This window comes from Elephantulus edwardii, unplaced genomic scaffold, assembly GCF_000299155.1.
Source record: "Elephantulus edwardii isolate Elephantulus edwardi_28Jun2011 unplaced genomic scaffold, EleEdw1.0 scaffold00058, whole genome shotgun sequence".
Classification (NCBI taxonomy): domain Eukaryota; kingdom Metazoa; phylum Chordata; class Mammalia; order Macroscelidea; family Macroscelididae; genus Elephantulus; species Elephantulus edwardii.
Window position 1 is genome coordinate 6,412,916 of NW_006399808.1, and position 22,351 is coordinate 6,435,266.

General features: G+C 40.8%; 1 protein-coding gene across 1 annotated transcript in view; it reads left to right on the forward strand.

Annotated features, from left to right (window-relative positions):
* The window catches only part of LOC102850710 (zinc finger MYND domain-containing protein 12-like), a 72,114-nt gene extending 51,271 nt beyond the window's left edge, over positions 1–20,843 (forward strand). The window contains exons 5-7 of the mRNA XM_006887562.1: positions 14,303–14,431; positions 14,493–14,976; positions 20,772–20,843. Of these exons, the coding sequence (XP_006887624.1) occupies positions 14,303–14,431; positions 14,493–14,976; positions 20,772–20,843 (685 nt within the window). The remainder of the gene's footprint in view (positions 1–14,302; positions 14,432–14,492; positions 14,977–20,771) is intronic.
* Positions 20,844–22,351: the final 1,508 nt, after the last annotated feature.

A 22,351-nucleotide genomic window follows, 5' to 3' on the forward strand; every position in this document is an offset into this window, starting at 1 on the left:
AGAGTGAGACTCTTCAATAACCTGCATTATGCAGATGATACAACACTGCTTGGTGAAAGTGAGAAGAACTTGACTCACTTATTACAGAAGATCAAAGAATACAGCCTTCAATATGGATTTGCATCTCAATGTCAAGAAAACAAAGATTCTTACCACTGGACCTATATAGGCAGAATCATGATGGATGGAGAAAAGATTGAAATTGTTAACAACTTCATCTTACTTAGATCCACAACACCATTGGTACCAGCACTCAGGAAATAAGGAGACACATTGCACAGGGAAAATCTACAGTTAGGGGCCTCTCCAAATAATGTAGGAGTAATGATGTCAGTTTGAAGACTAAGATGTATCTGATTCAGGCCATGGTCTTTCTGATCACTTGCTTTCTATCTGAGAGCTAGACAATGAATAAAGATGACAGAAGAAGAATTAATGCCTTTGAATTGTGGGGTTGGACAAGAGTGCAGAACATTCCATAGATGGCCAAAAGAACAAAATCATGTCTTGGAGAGGGTGAAACCAGAGTGTTTTTTGGGAGCAAAGATGATGAAGCTTCATCTCACATAGTTGGGGCATGTTGTTAGGGGGCCTATTCCCTGGAGAGGGGCATGATGTTCAGAAAGGCAGAAGGTCAGTGAAGAAGAGGAAAGCCCTCGACCAGGTGAGTTGACATCGTGACTGCCACAATGGGCTCTAACATGCCAGGAAGTATGAGGATGTCACAGGATAGGACAGGGTTCAGACGTATTGCTCATAGTGTTGCTATGGGTTATACACAATGACACCTAGCAACAACAATAATATAAGTATTTGTTAGATATCAAAGATTCAAAATTCACAAGATTGCTTTTTATTTCAAGAAGTCTAAATTCTAGACAGGGATTGCTGGTTGACTTAGTGGTAAGGAATTGAGCTACCAACCCACTGGTATGCAGTTCTAATCTACTAGCTGCTCAGTGGGAGAAAGATGGGCAACCTCCCCCTGTGTGATTTACTGTCTCTAAAACCCACTGGAGGGTCAGTTATGAGTTGATTCCGATTTGAAGGTACCCAACAACAACAAATTCCAGATAACAAGTCAAATCTTGATACTTTTGTATAATTGACTCATTAGTTTATGCTGAATATATAGCTTTAATTTGTCTATGTACGTGTGTGTGGACTCTGAAAGGAATTCATTTGGGGGATGGATCTAGTGAACATCCAAACATCGATTTTCAATGCAGGGTTTTACTTAAACTGGTCATGTGGTAGAAGACAAGAAAGCAACCTGAGGCATGGCCTAAGCTGACTTGTTATTTGGTCAAAGAGACATTCTGAATAATGATTGTCTCTGCTTGCAAAGTCAATGGACATGAGATATTTTTCATGACCAACATTTCTGCTGTTTGGGAAGATATTATTGCAAACACAAAGAACAATGTTAAGATGCACTTAGAAGCATCAATAATGTACAACAATTTTCTTAAAACTGCAATAGAAAAAATATCAACTGAAACATGGAAATTTAAAGCCCTATTATCCGCATTTCACTCTGTAACATCCCACTTTCCATCATCTCTAACACGCATCTTAAGTGTGCTAATTGGAAAGGCACTGTCGCGCATATCGCTCTGTTTTCAAGATGACAACTGCTTGGCTTTTATCACTGGGTTCAATACCAAGAAGAGGAATCATTTTCAAAATTCAAAGCATTTTGATCTGGTTGTGTCAACCGGCTGCCTGCACTCAGTTGGTATTCTGTCTTAGAAAAAGAAAACATGAAGGTTTAGGCAGTGGGTCCTAGACTGTGGAAGTGGAATCATCCCTGGACAGTGAACAGAGAAAAGGAATTCTAAGCCTGAAAATCAAACAAATATCCAATAATTCATTGCCGTGGCTGCCAAATTATTTCCCCTTTATATTAAAGAATACTAAGTAGCTATATTTATTTAAAAGAAAATTATTAACTAGAAAGGGAACCCTCAATCAGCCTATTTATCATCCTGGGAAATAAGGGAGACCAGCCCTTCTAGTTTATATGCCCAAATGACAGAAATGTTGGGTAGATGACAGCTGATATGATTATACCTATGAAGAATTCCCAAGAAACGAGATGAATCTATATTTCTATTAGTCACTTGGCGTTAGAGCCATATCTACTGGACAGAGGAGCAGTATCTTCAAGGTTTAAATCCTATGAACACGGGAGAAAAGTTTTCACTTTCTCCTGCACAAATGGCTCACATCCATAGGTCAAAGGCTAAAAGCAGGATTCCAAATATTCCAATAAAACAGAAATTAAACAATTAAACATTTCTGTGCTTTTCAACAATTAAATACTTGACCAAAAAAATGGATTAATTATCTAGATGCACTGACTTAGTCCATAGTGTTTGCAATTACTTCTATGCATCAGAGAGCTAGACAATGACTGAGGATGATAGAACTAATGCTTTTGAGTTGTGATGCTGGAGGAGAGTTAAAAACTTATAGACTGCCAAGAGAACATACAAGTTTACCTTTGACAGAGTAAAACCAGGCTACTCCTTGGTGGCAAGGATTTTGAAGCTCTGTCTCAATACTTTGGGCATGTGGCCAGGAGGGACCAATACCTAGAGACATCACATTTAAAAGGGTGGAGGGACAGCACAGGAGAGGAAGATTCTGGATGAGATGGACTAACACAGTAACTAGGGCAATAGTGGTAGGCTTGTTGGAGACTGTGAGACTGGCTCAGGACAGGGCAAGGTTCAGACCGATTGTCCCTAGGGTTGTTATGAGTTGCAGGTGACTCAAAGGCACATAACAACAATAACATAAGAGAAGTACTAAAAGTGGGTGACTTTAACAAACATAAATTCATTTCCTCTCATCTCAGTTGGCCAGACTTCCAAATTCAGTGTGCCAATTCTGGGTGAAGGCTCTCTTTCTGTGTGTCTCGTAGTTCTAGGAGTCTCCCAGTGCAGGGAACCCTCATTCTAAGAACTAATCCTGCTGCCAGATTTTCTTTCTTAGTGGTAGTATATCCCTCAGCTATCTGCTTACTTGTTTAGTCTCTTTGATATTTCAAAGGTGATTGACTCACACTAGAACCTAATCTGGTAGATTATATCCTGCCTCATTAAGAGAACTGCCACTAATACATCTACCTCGTTAATGCACACAGATTAAGATTTCCAAAACATGGGATAATGATTTAGGCTAGGTTCTCTTTAGAAGTAAAACAAATTAATATGTATAGTGATAGAGATTTATCTAAAGGAAATCACTCATGTGACTGCAGAGTCTGACAAATTCAGTTCTATGGCATGTCCTTCTGGAGGCTGACAAATTCAACGTCAAAACGGAAGCTGCTGGCCCAAATCCAAAGAATCAAAGGGGTCAAGAGCCAGTTCAATGAAAGAGCAGGTCAGCTCCATGAGATTTCCCTAAGTCTTATACTAAGTACAAACCATACATATCCTCTTAATGCCATTCAATCTATGCATGGCAAATCCCATCAAGCAAATGACTACACTACATTAGATGTTAGCACATTTGCCAAACCACAGAATCACAGGCAACCAGACTGATACACAACCTTACTCATTACAAATAATTACATTAAAGCACAAAACTACATAATCCCAGCCAGATTGACATATATGCGTTCTTGTTGTTGTTAAGTGCCTTTTAATTAATTAAAACTAACAGTGACCCTATGAACAACAGATCTGAGTTGTGTCCTACATGTGCCTTCTTCACCATCTCCAACACATGCGAGTTCACTGTTGTAGTCACTGTGTTGCTCCACCTGACTGAGGGTCTTCCTCTCCTTCGCCATCCCTCCACTTTCTAAGCATGGTGTCCTTCTCCAATGAACAGCCTCTACTAGCAACTTGCCCCGGGTACATAAGACAAAGCTTATCTATGCCTCCAAGGAGCCCTCTGATTGCCCCCTCTCCATGACATAGCTTTCATTCTTTTTTCAGTCCATGGGATATTCAACATTCTTCTCCAACACTGCAGCTCAAAGGCACCAATTCTTCTTGAGTCATTCTTACTTATTGTCCAGCTCTCAGATACATAATAAGTGATTGAAAAGACGATGACTTGAGTCAGATATATATTTGTGAGGCCATAATTCACTCTATAGGGAGCTCTGATGGCTTAGTGGTAAAGAGCTGCACTGCAATTGCAAAGGCATGTGGTTTGCATCCACAGGCTGCTCCGCAGAGATATATAATCTCCTGTGCAATTTACTGTTTCTGAAAATCTGCTGCAGGGTCAGCTGTGGGTCAGTTCTGACTTGATGGTATGCAACAATAACAACTATAATTCACTCTATAACAGCATGTAAAAATTGGATGAAAATAAGGGAAAAAATAAAAGATAAGTAATAATAAAAGACAATAAAAATATAAATAAATAAAATAAGTCACAGCATTGGTAAAAATAATATAGCATGGACTATCAAAAGAATTCTTGGCAGAAGTATATGCAGAACACATCTTAGCAGGGATAATAATGAGACTTCATCACATATACATTTGACATGTTTTATATGGGGTAATCAGTCCTTATGGAGGATTTTTGTTTTCTTCATGTTGAGATGCAATCCATTTTGAAGGCTTTAATCTTTGACCTTTTGTAGCAAGTGCTTCAAGTGCTCTACACTTTCTGCAAGCAAGGCAGTGTCATTTTCATAACACTGGTGGGTGATGAGCTTTCTGCCAATCCTGATGCCACATACTTCTCCATATAGTTCAGGGTCTCAAATTATTTACTCAGCATGCAAACTGGATAGGTATGGAGAAAGGATCCACATCTGACACATTTTTCTTGATTTATCAACCATGCTGTGTTCTGTCCAGATAATAGCTTTTTGGCCTATGCATAGATTTTTTTTTTTTTGTTTTTGTTTTTTTGTCCTATGCATAGATTTTATATGAAGTATTCTGGGATTCTCATTCTTCTCAATGTTACTCATAATTTGTCTTGTTCTGCACAATCAAATGCCCTTGTATAGTTAGTGAGATACAAGAAAACAGTTTTCTGATATTCTCTGCTTTCAGTCAAAATCTTCCTTACATGAACAATGATATCTCTCATGCTATGGCTTTTTCAAAATCCAGCTTGAATTTCTGGCAGTTCCTCATTGATGTTCCATTCCAGTTATTTTAAATAATCTTAGCAAGATTTTCCTTACTTATGATATTAATAATATTTTTCAACAGTTTTCACATTTTGTTAGATAACTTTAATAGGAACAACTATAGGTTTCTTCTAGTCAGTTGGCCAGGTACCTGTCTTCCAAATTTCTTGACGCAGACCACTCAGCACTTGCAGGTGTCCATTTGTTTGTTGAAACATGTTAATTGATATTTCATCAATTCCTGAGGCTTAATTTTATGCCCAAACTTTCAGTACAGCTTAAACTTCTTCCTTCATGACTCTTGGTCCTTTATCATATGTTATTTCCTGAAATGGTTCACTAGACCAAGAAGCAACCTCATGATAGTTGGGACAAAAGAGTCAACTTGTCAATGATTTTATTTCATGTGGATCCAAAATCAACACCATGGTAACAGCAGTCAATAAATCAAACAGCACAATGCATAAGGGAAATCTGCCATCAAGAACCTTTCCAAAGTGCTACAGTGTCAGTTTAAATGATGTCAGTCTAAAGATTAAGATGTGCCTAAATCAAATGATGGTATTTTCAGTTACTTCCTATGCATGTGAAAGTTGGACAATGAATGAAGATGACAGAGAAGAATGAGTGTCTTGGAACTGTGGAGTTGGAGAAAAGTACTGAATAGCCCACAGACTGCCAACAGAACAATTATTTTCTTGGAAGAAGTGGGGCCTGGGTGCTCTTTAGAGGCCACATAAGGTGAAACTTCACATCACATAGTTTGGGCATGTTGTCAAGAGGGGTCAGTCCTTGAGAAAAGACATCACGTTTGCAGAGGTGAAAGGTCAGGAAGAAACAAGTCCCTAAACAAAATGTATTAGCACAGGGAGTACAATAATGGGACCAAATATATTAGAGGTTGTGAAGATGGTGCAAGATAGAACAAGGTTCAGGTATGTTTACCATGGGGTCCCTATCAGTCACAGCTGACAAAAGAGCCCACAAGTTTCTGGAGAAGGACATCAGCAGAATATCATCAAAAGAAGAGAAAGGCATTCAATGAACTGGACTGGGGAGCATTATGCTGAGTAAACTAACTCAGTCTTATAAGGACAAATACTGCATGAGACCACTATTATAAAAATAGGATAGCTACTAAAATGTGTACAGGATTCCAAGAGGGAAAAGGGTAGGAGTAGAGGGATAAAAATGAGTATAGGGGAAATTACAGGGTCACACAATCTTGTGGGTGGGGGTAGGGGGAGAGGAAATGGGAGAGATCCAATGGAGACCTGAAAATGTGAACAAAGTCCAATGATGATTATTTTATAAAACAAGATGTCTAGGAATAATGATATTAAACATAATGTCCATGAAGGAAAGTGCCAAACACACACACCAAAAATTCCAAAACACTGTGTATAGGAATGGAAAAAAGAAAAGAAAGAAATGGATTCATGTTGCAGTGGCTGCAACAATGAAACACCGTAACTCTTATGAGGATGGTTCAGGACCAAGCAGTGCTTCATCCTGTTACACACACAGTTACTGTGTATTAAAACAAACTTGATGGAAGATTAACAAAACAACAATCATCTAACCATAACTGAGCAGTAACAAAAGGATATCAGGGAACAAACAGAGGGACACACACACAGAACACAGGCCTCTGAATTTCAAATCCTCTTACCCACGTCTCAAGTAACTCGGAAATACAGACTACACAGATAATCAAGCCCAAAATGAAAGTCTGTGTGAATAATGGAAACAAACAAAATATAGATCCTGGAGGCTCTGTCAATAATCACCGCCTGGATTCCCACTTCACTATTTAACAATAAATCCATACTCACTAAGGATTGTATCACAGATCATAAATACCTGTTTATATCATGTCATCACACTCAGAAGAGTCCTAGAAAATCATTAGCTGGCGATGAAACTTTGGATTTTTGGAGGTATAGCTAATGAAATGCTCCACTCTGCATTTCCTACTTACGGTTGAAAGAGCAGAAACAAATCTCTAAGTATATATATTTTAACACACAATCATAAATATCTACCACCCTTCCCAAAGACACGCCACATGTACTAATTTATATCAGGCTCCTAACTTTTTGTTTCATACTGTATTGATGGGCTTGACAGTTTTTCGAAGCGTTTATAACTGCAGCAGTGTTGATCTTATTTAAAGAGAATATTAAATCAAATCCCCTGTCATTGGTATAAAATCTCCTATAGCATCAACAAAAGGCGGCAGTTTTTATTGATTCCCTGCTACAAAAGATGTCTGAAGCAGACGGATGCTGCTTGGCCTAGAAGAAATAAATAAATAACAATTAAAGCCCCCTGAAAACTATTAGTCACGGTAAAGGTCATCATCAACTTTTAATTGCGTCCTAAAGAGAAACAATATGATTCACTTCAACATCAAGGGCAAGGAGAACAAAATGCCATTAATTTCAGGGTGGGCGTAGCAGTAGGGACCAAGAAGTCTTACATAAATACTTACTCTATGAAGAGGCCACCCTAATAAAGCATGATTTATATCACTCAATTCACTGTCCACATAGGCAAAAAGAGTTTTCAGAGGAACAGTTGATGAAACATGCATGCATATAACGTCAATTTTGCTGCTTGAACCAGGCAGGACAGGAGTGGTTCTGCGCAGCGCTGAGCCATATCGTGCCCAAGGCCTTAGAGGGAGCCTAACACCAGAGTCATCCAGGAGAAGCTACTTGTCCACCACAAAGATGCCTGCCAAGTTCAGACATGAGCAGAGTGGAAGTTGAAAGTACTTGTAAGTCAGAAGCATCGTAAAAATAATGAGGAATGCCACTGTTTAAAGTCCCTCTATGCTCACTCACATTTGGGGGCTTTGGGACCACTTCCAAATATTCCCTATTCAAAAGTGAACATTTGGAGAATATTACTCAGAGAAACAAACACACAAAATCCTATACTGCAGTCAAATTGATTATAACTCCATTGGATTTGCAACCCAACATGTAACACTTGAATCTATTTACAAGGCATTCCAAAGGACGTACCCAGTACAAAGAGCAGTGGCTACTGGTAAAAAGACAACCATTGGGCAGGTAGTACCATAGTGGTCAAGAGTTCATGCTCTGGACTGAAATAGCCAGTCTTCACAGCCTGGATCTTCCACTTGGCAGAGACTCACCTTACACAAGTTAACTAACCTCACCAAGTCATGATATTCTCACCTACAAAAGAGAATCATAACACCTTCCTCACAAACTCCATTAAGCTTTAAATGACAGAATGCTTGTACAAACCCTGTACCTGCTATTGGAAAATTATACTTCCTGCATCTACCTACCAATCCTTTGAACTCTAGTTTCACAAATGAAACTGATCCCATAAATGAAATTGATTTATACATTAAATTGATCAACTCCACAACCTCACTTAAGAAGCCACAAAGCAACTCACATTTTGTTTGAAGAAACCAATTTGTCATCTTAGCTTGTACCTTGCCACCACCAAAACAAAAACAAATCAAACTTCGTCACATCCTCTAAGTACTCTCTAGGTGAACATTCTGTAACCTTCTAACTACTAGATAGCATTACCTGAAACTACTACTTCTGCTGATCAAAAAATGGCAGAATGTTAGCAGTCCCATGAGGTTCGACTCAAGAGTTCCAAGCCAGATGACTACCTTGGAATCCTTTGCTCCCTTTCTCCCATTCTAATAATTTTTTCTCATTGATACTGAGAACTGGCTCATAATTGACCTATTTCATTTCCAAGACCATAAACTGCATAGGAAGAGACTTTCAATCTTTCTTCTTCAGAGTTGCTCATGGATTTAAATGATGAGAGAGGTTCAGCACTACATCCTAGAGACTACACCACCAACTGCTCCCTCTATTCTGCCAAGTCCTGTCAATTGAGTCCCCTCAGTAGAATTCCATATATTCCACTTGCCCACCACTTTGGTCTAAATCTTCACCTCCCAAATCTCTGACCTTCCACCTTTGCCAACATGTTATTTTCCACCACAGACTTCCCCTTCCAAACAACTTACCCTAAAATATGCAAGATCAAGTTTCACCATCCTTCACTCTAAGAAGCACCTTAGCTACATTTCTTCCAAGACAGACTTGTTCTTTTGGCAGTCCACAGGATATTCAGCCACTTCTCCAACACCACAACTCAAAGGTATTGGTTCTTCTTTTCCTATTATCCTCATTCATAGTACAACTTTCAGATGCACAGCAAGTAATTGAAAAGATAGATCATGGCTTGAATCAGGTGCACTTTAGACCTTTAGACTTTAAACTGACATCCTTGCTCTTTAACACTTTGGAAAAGTTCTTGACAGCTGGTTCTCCCATGTAATACATCTTTTGATTTCTTGACTCTTGTACTCTTAGATGTTGATTTTGGATCCAAGTAAAATGAAATAATTGTCAATACCAATCCTCTATCTATCTATCACAATCTTGCCTACTGGCCTAATTGTGTTGTTGCTGTTGTTATGTATCGTTGAGTAGGAAGCAACTCATAGCTGATCCTCGAGCAGGTTTTCAGAAGCAGTAAATCACGTAAGAGGAGACTGCTCATCCTTCTCCCATGAAGCAACTGGTAAATTCAAATCATGTGCCTTTGCTATTGCAATGCCACTTCTTACCACTAGGCCACCAGAATGGTGAGGATTTTTATTTTCTTTATGCTGAGATGCAATCCACATTGAAGTCTGTGATCTGTGACCTTCTTCAGCAAGTGTTTCAAGTCCTCTTAACTGTCAGCAAGCAAGGCTGTGTCATCTGCATAACACGGGTTGTTAATGAGTCTTCCTTCAATCCTGATGCCACATTCTTCTTTATATAGTCCAGTTTCTCCAAGGATTTGCTCAGCAGGGATATAACCCAGTGCACACCCTTCCTGATTGCACAGCCAGTCTTGTCTTCAAGGAAGACTTTACTGACTTCCTCAAATAGTTCACATGCTGCCTCCACAAGCTCTGATAGCACCATATACACAACCTACACACCGCTTTACCATGTTTGATTGTTCTCTTCCTGGCTAGAATATTAAGTTCCACAAATCCAGAGTACGTGTCTGATTTTTGGTGACTTCATCCCTGTCACCTTGCACAGAACAAGTAATAAGAGCTGGCTGAATAAATCTTTTCTTTTTAGAGTTTTTATGATTGTTATTACCTGATACCATTAAGGCTAAGAAAAATCGAGGGAGGGTGATAAGGAAACTATACCACACAAGAGGGTATAATTATCTTTGAGTGCTGCTGACAGAAAACATCCATTTTGGGAGAAGGTGATTCTATATTATAGGTGACTGTATGCTTAAGGGGTAAAGAAGACTTTAGGAGGGAGTAGGACAAGCAATGACAAGTCACAGCCAACGGGCAGTGACCAGGGGAAGGAGGTCCCCATAGAGAAGGAGCAGCACATAGGAACTGATAGTATGTGGAACATTCCACATCGATGCTTTGTTGTAGAACAGAGGGGTTCAAAACTGTAGAAAGCCTTGAAGCAGGATAGGAAATTTATGTTTATAAGTAGTAAATGTGAAAGTGGTAAAAAGAATGTTTTAAGAATTTAGTGCAGTCCCCTCATGAAATCTTAAAAAAAAAAAAAGTGACCATCATTACTCAAATAACCATATAAAGATGATTTAATAGCAATGTGCAGGGAGAAAGGTGTTAGTACAGTACAACACCTTTCTTTCTCTTTTTTTTTTACCCCATGTTAAAATGTACCTAATAAAAATGTTTTCCTATTATACAAATTCATGCTAAGAATGCCATACTTTTTCAAAATGCTTTCAAACACACGGCATACAATAGCTTGCAGCCGCACCCTCATCAATTGATCAAGTGTTTGGTCATCCCAGCTGACACCTTCCAGCTGGTACTGCCCCAGAAAGGCATCTCCCAGATGAAAGGCACATGCATGTCTCCAGAAGGCAGGGGCATCCCCTCGGCAGTGCTCCTGCATCAAAGGCTGATGCAGAGAAGGGGATGTTTACTCCACTTGGGGTTGCAGTTACTACTGTGTAAATTCACCAAGACAAAGGCGAATTTTTCTAGAAAACAAAAAATGCCTGTTATAACAAATGACTAATTCACAAATGCCCACACACTGTATGCCCCTGTAATAGGAACCCAAGTGAGCAGCAAAAACGCCCTTATTGTGATATACAATAAGATCCAGTCGTTCAAAAACAGCACTTAACTCATTACTGAGACATGTGTCCATTGCTCAAACACGGATAGCTATTTAATTTCAATTTGAAGATTGTAGGAAAAATGACATGCCTCTGTTTACACACTCCCTATTTAAAACCAACATAAATACAGGTATGTTTTTCATCCAAGGCAGATCAAAGAACACTATAATACTGTGAAGCCTCAGCATTATTCTGCCCCATTCCCACAGCCTCCTATATGAATTCTTGTCATTACATCAATTTAATCCCCTGCCATTTTAGGCCACTGTTCGTCAATCTGAATGAAAAGCACAACAGCTGGCATTTAATATGACGGAGTTCCTTTCTCCAACCTGCCTCCGTTAAAGTAAAAGTTTGTTGAATGCACAAAATTCCCTTTAAAGCTCATTTGAGATGCATAAGCAACCCTAAAGACAGAAAAGAAAAACAACAACAACAAAATAATAATTCCCCATTTTAAGGAGGCAGGCTGGTTGGGGGAAGGATTGAATTCAGACCCTCTGTTGATGGGTTGGCTATGTAGGCCACTCTGCGCCATCATTCACCAGGCAGGCCCCAGGCTGCCCAAGCCCTGTCTGAGTCACTGTGCCTTTAATCTCTGCAGAAAGGCTCAACTTTTCTTGACAATCCCAGAGGGCAAATGCTGCTTCCCTTGCCTGGCCCACATCTCCCTGCACACACAAACCCTGGCCATATGCTTCCTGTGGCTCCAACTCACATGCTCCCTCTACTCACTGGGATTTGGAGCAATGACAGCCACAGGACGGACCTCCAGCTACAGTCACAACGAATTGAGAGGTGAGAAAATATTCTTCAACAGGAAATCCAAAACATAAGCAGGTAGAGACCAGAAACACTTAGGAAGAATCAAAGTATATGTCGCCCCACCAAAAACAGTTCTTCTACTGCCCTAAATCCACTATGGGTTGCCTCTGCCTTATAAGAGATAAAAGTGTTTCAGAAAGGAGGGACATTTTATAAGTCTGAACGTAGAACCCAGTTCCTGGGTAAATGTCCTTGGCTTCTAACCTGAAGGTTGGAGGTTTAGATTTACCCAGAGGCATTTGGGATGGGTGTGGGGAAGGCTTGGAAATAGACTTCCCTAAAATCAGCCATTGAAAACTCAATGGAACACAACTCTTCTCTGATTCACATATTGCTGTTATCGTTAGCTGCTGTACAGTCGATTATGACTCACACAAATGTTTTGAACATATCTGAACCTTGACCTATCCTGCACTATCCTCACAATACTCTGTCAAGTTCAAACCCATGGAAGTAATCATTGTGTCTGTCCATCTTGTTGAGGGTCTTCCTCTTGTTCTCTGACCCTCCAACTTTCCCAGTATGGCATCTCTATTCAAGCCTTGGTTCTTCCTGAGAACATGGTCAAAGAACGTGAGATAGAGTTTCACTTTCATTCTTGCTTCTAAGGAGCAGTCTGGTTGCACTTCCTTCAAGATGGAATTGTTTATCTACCCATCTCTTCTCCATTCCCTCTCCAACACCCCCATGTCTGCCCTGTTTTTGAACAGTGGTGTTATGCAGTATTTATCTTTTTGTGACTGAGATCTTTCCCTTAACATACTGTCCTCAAGGCTCCCCATGTTGTAAAAAGTGAACACTGAATTGGAACAGATGAGGAGGGAAACTGAAAGGAATATATGATTCTACATTATATTTATGAGAATAGTTTGGAACAAGAGGGGCATTATGAGGAAGGTCAAGGAGAGGAAGGGAAGGGAAAGAAATGTGCAATAAAGAATCAATTATTAATAAAATAAAAAATTAAAATGTTAGACAAAAAAATAAGAGATTTGTTTGTTCTTTTGGCAGCCTATGTCGTTGTTGTTTTTGTTGTTTGCTGTTGAGTTGCTTGAGACTCATAGTGGCCTTATGTACAACAGTGCTAAACCCTACTCTATCCTGAGCCAACCTCCGGTCTCTGACACATCTATCCCCATTACCCCAGTCATTGAGTCAATCCATCTCGTCCAGGGTATTCCTCTCTTGCACTGTCCCTCCACCCTCCCAAGTATGTCCCTCTCCAAGAACTGCTCCCTCCTTGCAAAATGCCCAAAGTATTTCAGACAGAGCTTCAAAATCTTTGCCTTCATGAAGCACTCTGATTTCACTCTCTTCAGGACAAACCTGTTTGTTCCCCTGACAGCCCATGTTATATTCAATATTCTTCTCCAGCACCACAACTCAAAGGCATCAATTCTTCTTCTATCATCCTCAGTCATGGTCCAGCTTTCTGATGTATTACAAGTAATTGTGAAACCCATAGCCTGGATCAGGTGAACCTTAGTCTCTAGACTAGTATCATTTATCTTCACTACTCAGAAGAGGTCCCTGACATCCCACTTTCCCAATGCATTTTGTCTTTTGATTTCCTGACTGCTGGTACCAAAAGTGTTGATTGTGGAGCCAAGCAAGTTGTTGAGCTGTTAACAATTTCTATCTCTTCATCATCTACTATGATGCTGCCAATGGGCCCAGTGGTGAGAATCTTTGTATTCTTGATGTTGAGTTTCAAACCATAGTTAAGGCTGTAGTCTTTGACCTTCTGCAGCAAATTCCTCAGGTCCTCCTCAGTTTCAGCAAGCAAGACTGTGTCATCTGCATAATGCAGGTTGTTGATAAGTCTTCCTCCAATCCTGATGCCAGATTCCTCCTGATAGATTCAGGCTGTTCCACATGGCATATTCAATTTTCCTCGCCTACACCATGATTCAAAGGCACAACTTGTTCTTTGGGCTTCTTTACTTATTGTCCAACTTTCAGATGCATGGGAAGCAAATGAAAAAAAACATGGCTTGGATCAGGCACACCTTAGTCTTTAAAGTGATGTTCTTGCTCTTTAGAACTTTGTTAATGTTTTCCTTTCAATCAACACCCGTGGTAGCAGCATTCAAGAAATCAAAAGACTTGGAGACGTTGGGTGGACTCCGCTGTAAACATTAACTTCCCATCCAGCCAGCAGCCGCGCCACCGTCGCGCGTCCCAGCGCCGCGACCGGGCTCCAAGCTCCGTAGGCCGCCTTCTCACGTGCGACGTGGTAACTCACGACCTCCGGGCCGTCCCCGACTCCCGCCACCACTCAAGGCGCCGCCGCTGTCTCCACCGCTGCCCGGCTCTCCGTCCACCCGCCTGCTGCTCCTTGGAGTGGTGTCGTACATCAAAGAGCAGACTGGGCCAGCATCCATGAGAAGATATGCCAGCTCCTGATTCCGCTTCGCACTCCCATGCCCTTCTACAATTCAGAGGAAGAACGACAGCATGGCCGGCAACAGTTGCAGCAGCGGCAGAAGTATTTGATTGAATTCTGCTACACTGTAGCCCAGAAATATCTCTTTGAAGGAAAGCATGAAGAAGCTGTTCCAGCAGCACTGCATTCTCTTCGCTTCCGTATGAATGTGCATGGCCTCAGCTCAGTGGAGCTTGTGCCCGCTTACCTGCTGTTATCAGAGGCTAGTCTTGGACTGGGTCGGATCGTCCAGGCTGAGGAATATCTCTCCCAGGCCCAGTGGACTGTGCTCAAATCAACTGAGTGCTGCAATGCCACCCACTCTTTATTGCATCGCAACCTGGGACTTCTCTATATGGCTAAAGAAAACTATGCAGAAGCCCGTTACCATTTGGCCAATGATGTAAACAAGCTAAATATTAACATTTGGATGTTACCAAGAACAGCTCTGCTTAAAAAAAAAAAAAAAAAAAAAAAAAAAAGAAATCAAAAGACGTGTTTCACTGAGGAACCCTGCCGTCAAGGACTTCCTGATACACCTAAGGTCGCCATAAGTGGATCCAACTCAGAACAACTAGTGGTGCTGGTGGAGACATAGATTGGGAAGAACTATGGGATACAGAGTCCTGAGGTGACTTTTGTCCCCCAGTTTTCAATGGTTAGGATAGAAGCACCCTCACATACAGCAAAAAAAAAAAAAAACCCACATCCCATAACCACAGTAATAACTGGACCTTGTAACCTATGAAAAACAGTCACAGGCTTTGAAATTGAACTCCTTGTGAAGACAAGAATGAATAAAAGATCCTCAATAGCAGTCAATTGACTTTACAGTGATTTGTTTCCCAGAATCTTCTGTATTGCTCAGTTAAATTACCAACACATTAATGCACTGAGAAATCATCATAAAGACTTGTTTAGTAATTGTTCTTGTAGTTGTTATGTGCCGTCGAGTCGTTTGCGACTCATAGCGCCCCTATGCACAACAGCCCTAAACCCTGCTCTGTCCTGCACTATAGATATATTTTTTTAATTGTTAAAAAAATAAAAAAAATAAAAAACAACCCACCTTACTGTATATGTAGAAGAATCTCTGTTTGTTCCTAGGGCCATCAACAAACTGAAAACTGGTCTTGATCTAAACATGCATGAGCAAGTAATCTAAACCAATGTAGACAAGATTTCATTGCATTTCTACGTTGTTGGTCTTATGTGCCTTTGAGTTTGAAACCACTCGTAGCTGACACTTCCACAGATTTGTCAATGATTTAAATTTCACAAGAGGAGAATGCCCATCTTTCTTCCACCAAACAGCCGATAGATTCAAACAGCCTGTCTTTGGTTTGGCAGCACAACTCCTTACCAACTCGGCTGCTAGAGTTTGCCTCAATTATCAGGAGCCATCTGAAATTTTAATGTTCAAGAGAAAGTACTATCACATCTAATCATAACTCAAAGTGTAGATAATTGAGCAGTCCTAAAACTTTTCTATTAAAAATTGCAGAGTGGATTATATTTGGGGTTGGGGTTGGGGGAGGTGCGGGGGGATTGTGTACCAATGAGGGAGTTTTTCTTTTGCTTTTCAAGGAGAGGAGCAAATGGGGGGGGGAGGGGAACAGAGGTTGTGGAAGGCCTCCAAAGTCCAAGGAAACAACCTGTTTGAAATCAAGTCACTCTCATCTCCATTTCAGTGGCCCTGAACCTCAGAATTATCAGCCTTTGTACAATCTATCCACTGATTAAAACCTAAGTCCAATTCCGCTAGCGGCATTCACAAGTCACAGTTATCGACCAACATAGGCACCTGGAAAACTGACTTCTGCTGCTTAAGTAAGATGTTCTGTTTGAGCTCATCATTAAATGTGTCATTCTCTAATAAGCTCCCATAGAAGTTCCTTCAGTGCTGTATTATCAGGTTACTAGGTGGACAGTGTTTGGTGGAGCTCCCTGATTAAAACAAGCTTGGATGCAGGAGTGGCATCCACTTCTGAAACAGCTTGCCCCCCAAAACTCTAGGAACTTGGAGAAATGATGAAAGTTATACAAGTGTCCAGGTCTTTCATTCATAGGGTCACTATAAGTCCACGACTCGATAGCACCTAAAAACAATGACAACAGCTACAATGCCGAGGTAAACGGCATACATAAAGTATTTCTCTCCTACCAAAGGTGGCCTCGTCAGTGAGTTTCTTCAGAGAGAGCCTTACGATGAAGAGCTTGACATTCTCCAACCTTTCCTCCAAGCCCCTCATTCAATAGGCCACGGCCTTTCAGCATTAAATGAAATCCCAGGTTTATTATTCAGATGAGAAAACTGAGGTTCAGAGAAACTAAATAACTTGACCTCCAAGAAAATCTGTTAGGCGGGGGAAGGCAGGTTTCTTGATGACTAGGATTTCTTGAAGAACATTTCTGAACAGAGTAGTCAAAAGATAAGTAAGTCATGGTCAAAGGCACTGTGCTTCACTGGAGTGATTTTCTTACTGGAGTCCAGTCTTCCAGCATTTACCTTTCATTCCTGTCTGGGCTGGGCCAGAATCAGCACTAATTCCTTAAAGAATAAGGCATTCGGGCACAGAGACCATTCCTTTCATGCGCAGGGAAAACAGCTCTCTCAACCTTTAATATGTCTCCGGGAAACTCAACCAGCTGACCCAAAGGACCCATTTTTTTAAGCGCTCTACTCTCCACAGCTGAAAATGAGGGCCTCCTCCAGCCCCAATTCTGTGCATTGTGACCTGGCACACCCCAAGAGGAGCCACCCCACCGCAGAGCATGTATGTGGCCCCAGACCTTGGCAACAACAGCCCAAACACACTGGGGCTTTGAATCTGAGGAGACAGCAAAGGCAGGAAGGAGGACTCCTCAGCCAGGGCTGTGAGGAAAATCGAACCCTCGAAAATTGCAAAGCCAAAGACGCCGAGAGAGATTCTTCAATGTCACAGCTGCTTACCCTAGAAATCTCTCCTCATTTGGGGATGACATCGGCAGGGCTGACTTTTTTGTCACCAGTCACTCCGCACTGGCTTTAATTATGCAGCACACCAACAGGAATTTTCTTTCTGTTCACATACATCACAGGCGCCGTGACATGGGCTCAATAGGCGCCGCTAGAACAATGTGCTAAGAGCTATCGACTCCATCGCTCAAGTCCACAAGGTGTATCATTTAGCCAAGAGTGATAATTAGACGCAGAATATACTGAAAACTGTCAATAGGCATGTCAATAGGAGAACTCTTAGCATCTAACACCCAGTGAATCAATGGTGTTTTTCAGCTATAAAATCAAGAAAATGATAGCTTTCAAATGAATGGTGGAAAGGAAACAGGAGCCTCCTTGGGGAGGAATAAAACAGCTCAATTTTCCCTTCCTGAGTGCCTCTCCAGCTACCTCACTCAATGGAAAAGGTCACAGAACATTACAGCAAAATATCTCTGAAACAAGATGTACAACAGCGCTGGGACATGGCTTGCTGCCTGGGTACCCGGCAAAGGCCTTGCTGTCTTTGACCTGACAGGACTGGCGGACAGGTCAGCAGGTGGCAGACAGGAACCTGAAGGGGCGGTGAAAAGCAAGGAGGGGGGACAGTGATTGAGATTCAGAAGAAAGGCATTAGTGAGTGCTCCCAAGGCTGGGTGCTGCTGAAAGGACCAGCTTTCAGCAAAGCTCAATTCCATTTCCCAGTCCATGCAAATACTGCTCGACAATACTTACATGCTGTGGATTGTGTGCTAGTCTTTGTGTCAATAGCCTTATGCAATAGATAGCTTCATTGGGCCCATTTTGTTGTTGTTGATGGTGGTAGAGTGTACCATCAAGTCAGAATCAACCCACAGCTGACCTTCCAGAGGGTTTTCAGAAGAGCTATTTGCACAGGAGGAGACTGCTCTTTTCTTCTTCCATAGAGCAGCTGGTGGATTCAAACTGCTTACCACGCAGCTACCAGAACTCCCTGCAGTATGGATACTGGGGCATAGAGAGATGAAGTAACTCCCCCAGGGACACACAGCTAGTAGAAAACAGAGGCAGAATTTGTACTCATGCAGTCTCCAGAGACTGGACTCTATTTACAGCTCTATTCTGTTGCCTCTCATAGTGGATGGTGGCCTGGAAGCACCCCGATGGGCCATCAGTCTTCTCCCATGCAATTTAAAGCCTCACTGAAAATAACTTGAGAGTCAGCTGGGAGTCATTTGTAAACCAAGGACAAGGTGTTTTTGAGTAGGTGATGGACCTGTGGAAGAGGAGGAATGGCACTGCATATCCGTGAGCAAGTCTCAGGCACTACTGAGGGTGTCTGATTCCTCCTATATAGAAGGTTAGCCATGGTCATGTTAGCTGTGGGGTATATGTTACCATTCACTTACCTATAATATTGTTGTTGTTGGACAAGATTGTCCATTCTTCTCCCGCGGAGCAGCTGGTGGATTCAAACTGTTACACGCCTTTGGGATTGCAGTGCAGTATCTAACCACTAGGCCACGAGAATAATAGTACTATACACTTATATATGTCATAGAATAATAGTACTATACACTTATATATGTCACTCCAGTTTGCAAACTGCCTTATCATCTTTATTTTTACAGCCAAGTATAGCAAATCTAAAAGATTTTGGTAAAATATCTTTGATAACTCTTAAGGATGAAACTGGATCAGAATACAGACAGTTGTGACTCCCAGATTATGCTCATATCATCATTAAACTAAAGGCGAGGAGAAGCCTTTAACTTAAAGCAAGAACAATGACTACTGTATTTAGTTAGTCCTCACTGAATGACAGCAGTAGGGGGAACTGGTACGGGAAGAAAAACAGAAGACTGAAGTGAAGAGAGCTGAGAGAAACGTAAGCAGTAATGTCTATGTCTGGACAGGGTTGAAAATAACATTTTGGTAATTAACAAATGAAGAAAATGTACATGAATTGCTATTTCTGGTTTCCATCTAACATACTAGCTGCTTAACTGATTATTTCACTTTCAGTAGGAGGTTCTTCATATATTAAGTTGGTGGAGGTCTTTCGACCAAGACAGCAAATTTAATTCCAACTAACATTTATCAAACATTTACTATGTGCCATGTTCTGGACTTGATTCCTTTATTTAATAGTGTTTGTTTAATCTTTGTTCTGAAAGCTACCACTTTAAAAAAAAACCCCTTTTGATGTGATAAAGGGACACAGAGTCATTGCCTTCAGTAAAATAAACCAGCTGTCAGACTATAGACATAAATGGTAGCCTTCTAATTAGCTAATCATTAGTGGACATTATCCAGATGACATCTTCAGTGACTTACACAGCTAGGTATGTGACCATATGCACACATCATCTATTTGCCATGACCAAAACTTTGTTCTTGGCCTGTCTGCCCCATGTGTGCTTCCTTTAAGGAAGCTCTCATTTGTGACTTTCTGTGTAACAATAGGTTCTACAAATAGGGTCCTCTGCCAGGGTCAGGGAGAAACCCGGAACACTACTTGAGTGGTAAGGAATTGTGCTGCCAACACAAAGTTTCAAATCCATCAGCTGCCCTAAGAGAGAAAAATGGACATTCAACTCTCACATAATTTACTGCCTCTGAAAGGTCAGTTATAGGTTGGTTCCATCACCATGGTACACAACAACAACAGCAACAGACTAAGTAGATGACATCAGACAGGGTACACAAGAAGCAATCTACAATACTTTTACTTGACCCAGGTCAATGATTTTGCACCAGTTACAATAACTTCCTAACATGTCTTTCTACTTCCCCTCTCTCCCAAGTCAGAGTCTAAAATATAAGTTAAATTACAGGCCGTCCCTTTCCATAAAACCCATCTGGTTTCCCACCTTGCTCAGTAAATGTCAGAGTACCCATATGACTTACAAGGACCCTTGTAACTTCACTCCAGTCTATGGAGCTCTTAATTGCTCCTCTAGCTCATTAATCACATTTCTTGTCAGAGTTTTGAATTTTTTTTCTCTTCTTCAGCTACTCTTCTCTTATATCCTCCCAAAGGCTGCTTTTCTTATTTGCTTATCTCAATATAATTGTCCCCTTCACAAGAGAGTTTTTACCTGAACGTGCTGTTTAAAATAGAGCACACATACATAGATATCCTCACTAGCTCTTCTATTGCACTTAATTTCTACACAGCACTTATCAACAATTAGCAAGTGTTTATTGTTTGTTTACTTTTGCTTCCCCAATTACAGTGCAAGCTTCATGAGAAGGTGAATATTTATCCATCACTGTGCTACAGCTTTGGTGCTGTAGTTCACAAGTAGTTGCATTGCTTCTCTACCATTTAAATCCACCAGCAGTTCAGCAGGAGAAAGATGGACAATCTACCTCTGTGTTATTTACAGCCCCAGAAAAAAAATCCCTGGAAAGTCAGCTGTAAGTTGGTTCCAACTCAACAGCAATAAATCTTAAGTAAGACTTACCACAACATCTACAGCTATGCCTATCAGATATGTTGGATTGTGATTGGGTGCTACTGAAATTAGGTCTGCAATAAATAGCTAACAACTCTCTGAATAACCAAATACAGTTATATAATAAAATTCTAAATTAAAAACGATAAAATTATTAAAAGGCTGAGCCATTTACTTCCAACACTCTGGGTATTAATCATAGGGTTGCACAACTCAATGAAGGAGGCAGGTGAAGGAAATAGGAAGGATCTTTTGTGAAAAACGATGTATTCAAACTTTGTAAGTAAACAGTATAAAATTTAAAAACAATATATGATCACAAACGAACCATAATACAAAAGGAAAAGGTCAGAATTGTCAAGGGTTTCGTTGTGGCTCTATCATCAGTGCTCATGGAAACAACAGCCAAGGAATCAAATGACATCTTACATTTGGAAAAATCTGCTGCAAAGAACCTCTTTAAAGTACTGACAAGCAAAGATGCCACGTTAAAGACAAAGGTCTATCTCCTCCAAGTTATGATATTTTTCACTAGTTGCATCTGAAATGTGAAAGTTAGACTGTGAATAAGGAAGATTACTGAAGACGAATTGACATTTTTGAATTGTGGTTTTGGTGAAGAATATTGACTATGACATGGACCACCAAAAGAACAAATCTTGGAAGGACAGCCAGCATACCCCCTTGAGGACAGAGACACTTCAGCCCACATACTTTGGAATTAGTATCAAGAGGGCACATACTTGGAGAAAGACATTATGCTGGGTGAAGCTGAGGCTCGGTGGAAAAGAGCAGAACCCTCGTGAAGATGAATTGACACCATGACTGTAATGATGCCCTGGAGCACGGCAGCAGTCAGAACTGTGCAGAATCAGGCAAAGTTTGCTTCCTTCTCATTACACTGGTCACTAGAAGCTGAAGCCAGCTCGGCAGCTCTTAATAACAACATCATCAAGAATATAGACTAACTTTCTATAGATAAAAATGTTAAAGGCTGGAAAAATATATTTCTGAAAACTAATTTAGAACACTGGACAGCTATCATGGAAGGTGTAGAATGGAGGCTATTCAAAGACCTTTGAAAACAGACACCATGCTCGTAGTAGCTACGCTTCTACACTTTGCCTTTAAGATCTGGTCTCAATCTGCACTGTACACTGTACAGCTGAAATTCAAGAAAACTGCACTGTTAGGCTGGAGCTCAGCACTGCCAAAGTGGATGATGTTGCTGTTATGTGACATCAAGTATGACTAACTCATAGCTGTCCGTCCAGCGGGTTTTCAGAGGCAGTAAATCCCACGGAAGGAGACTGCTCATCCTTCTCCTGTGGTGCAGTGTGTGGAGTAGAACCAAGTGT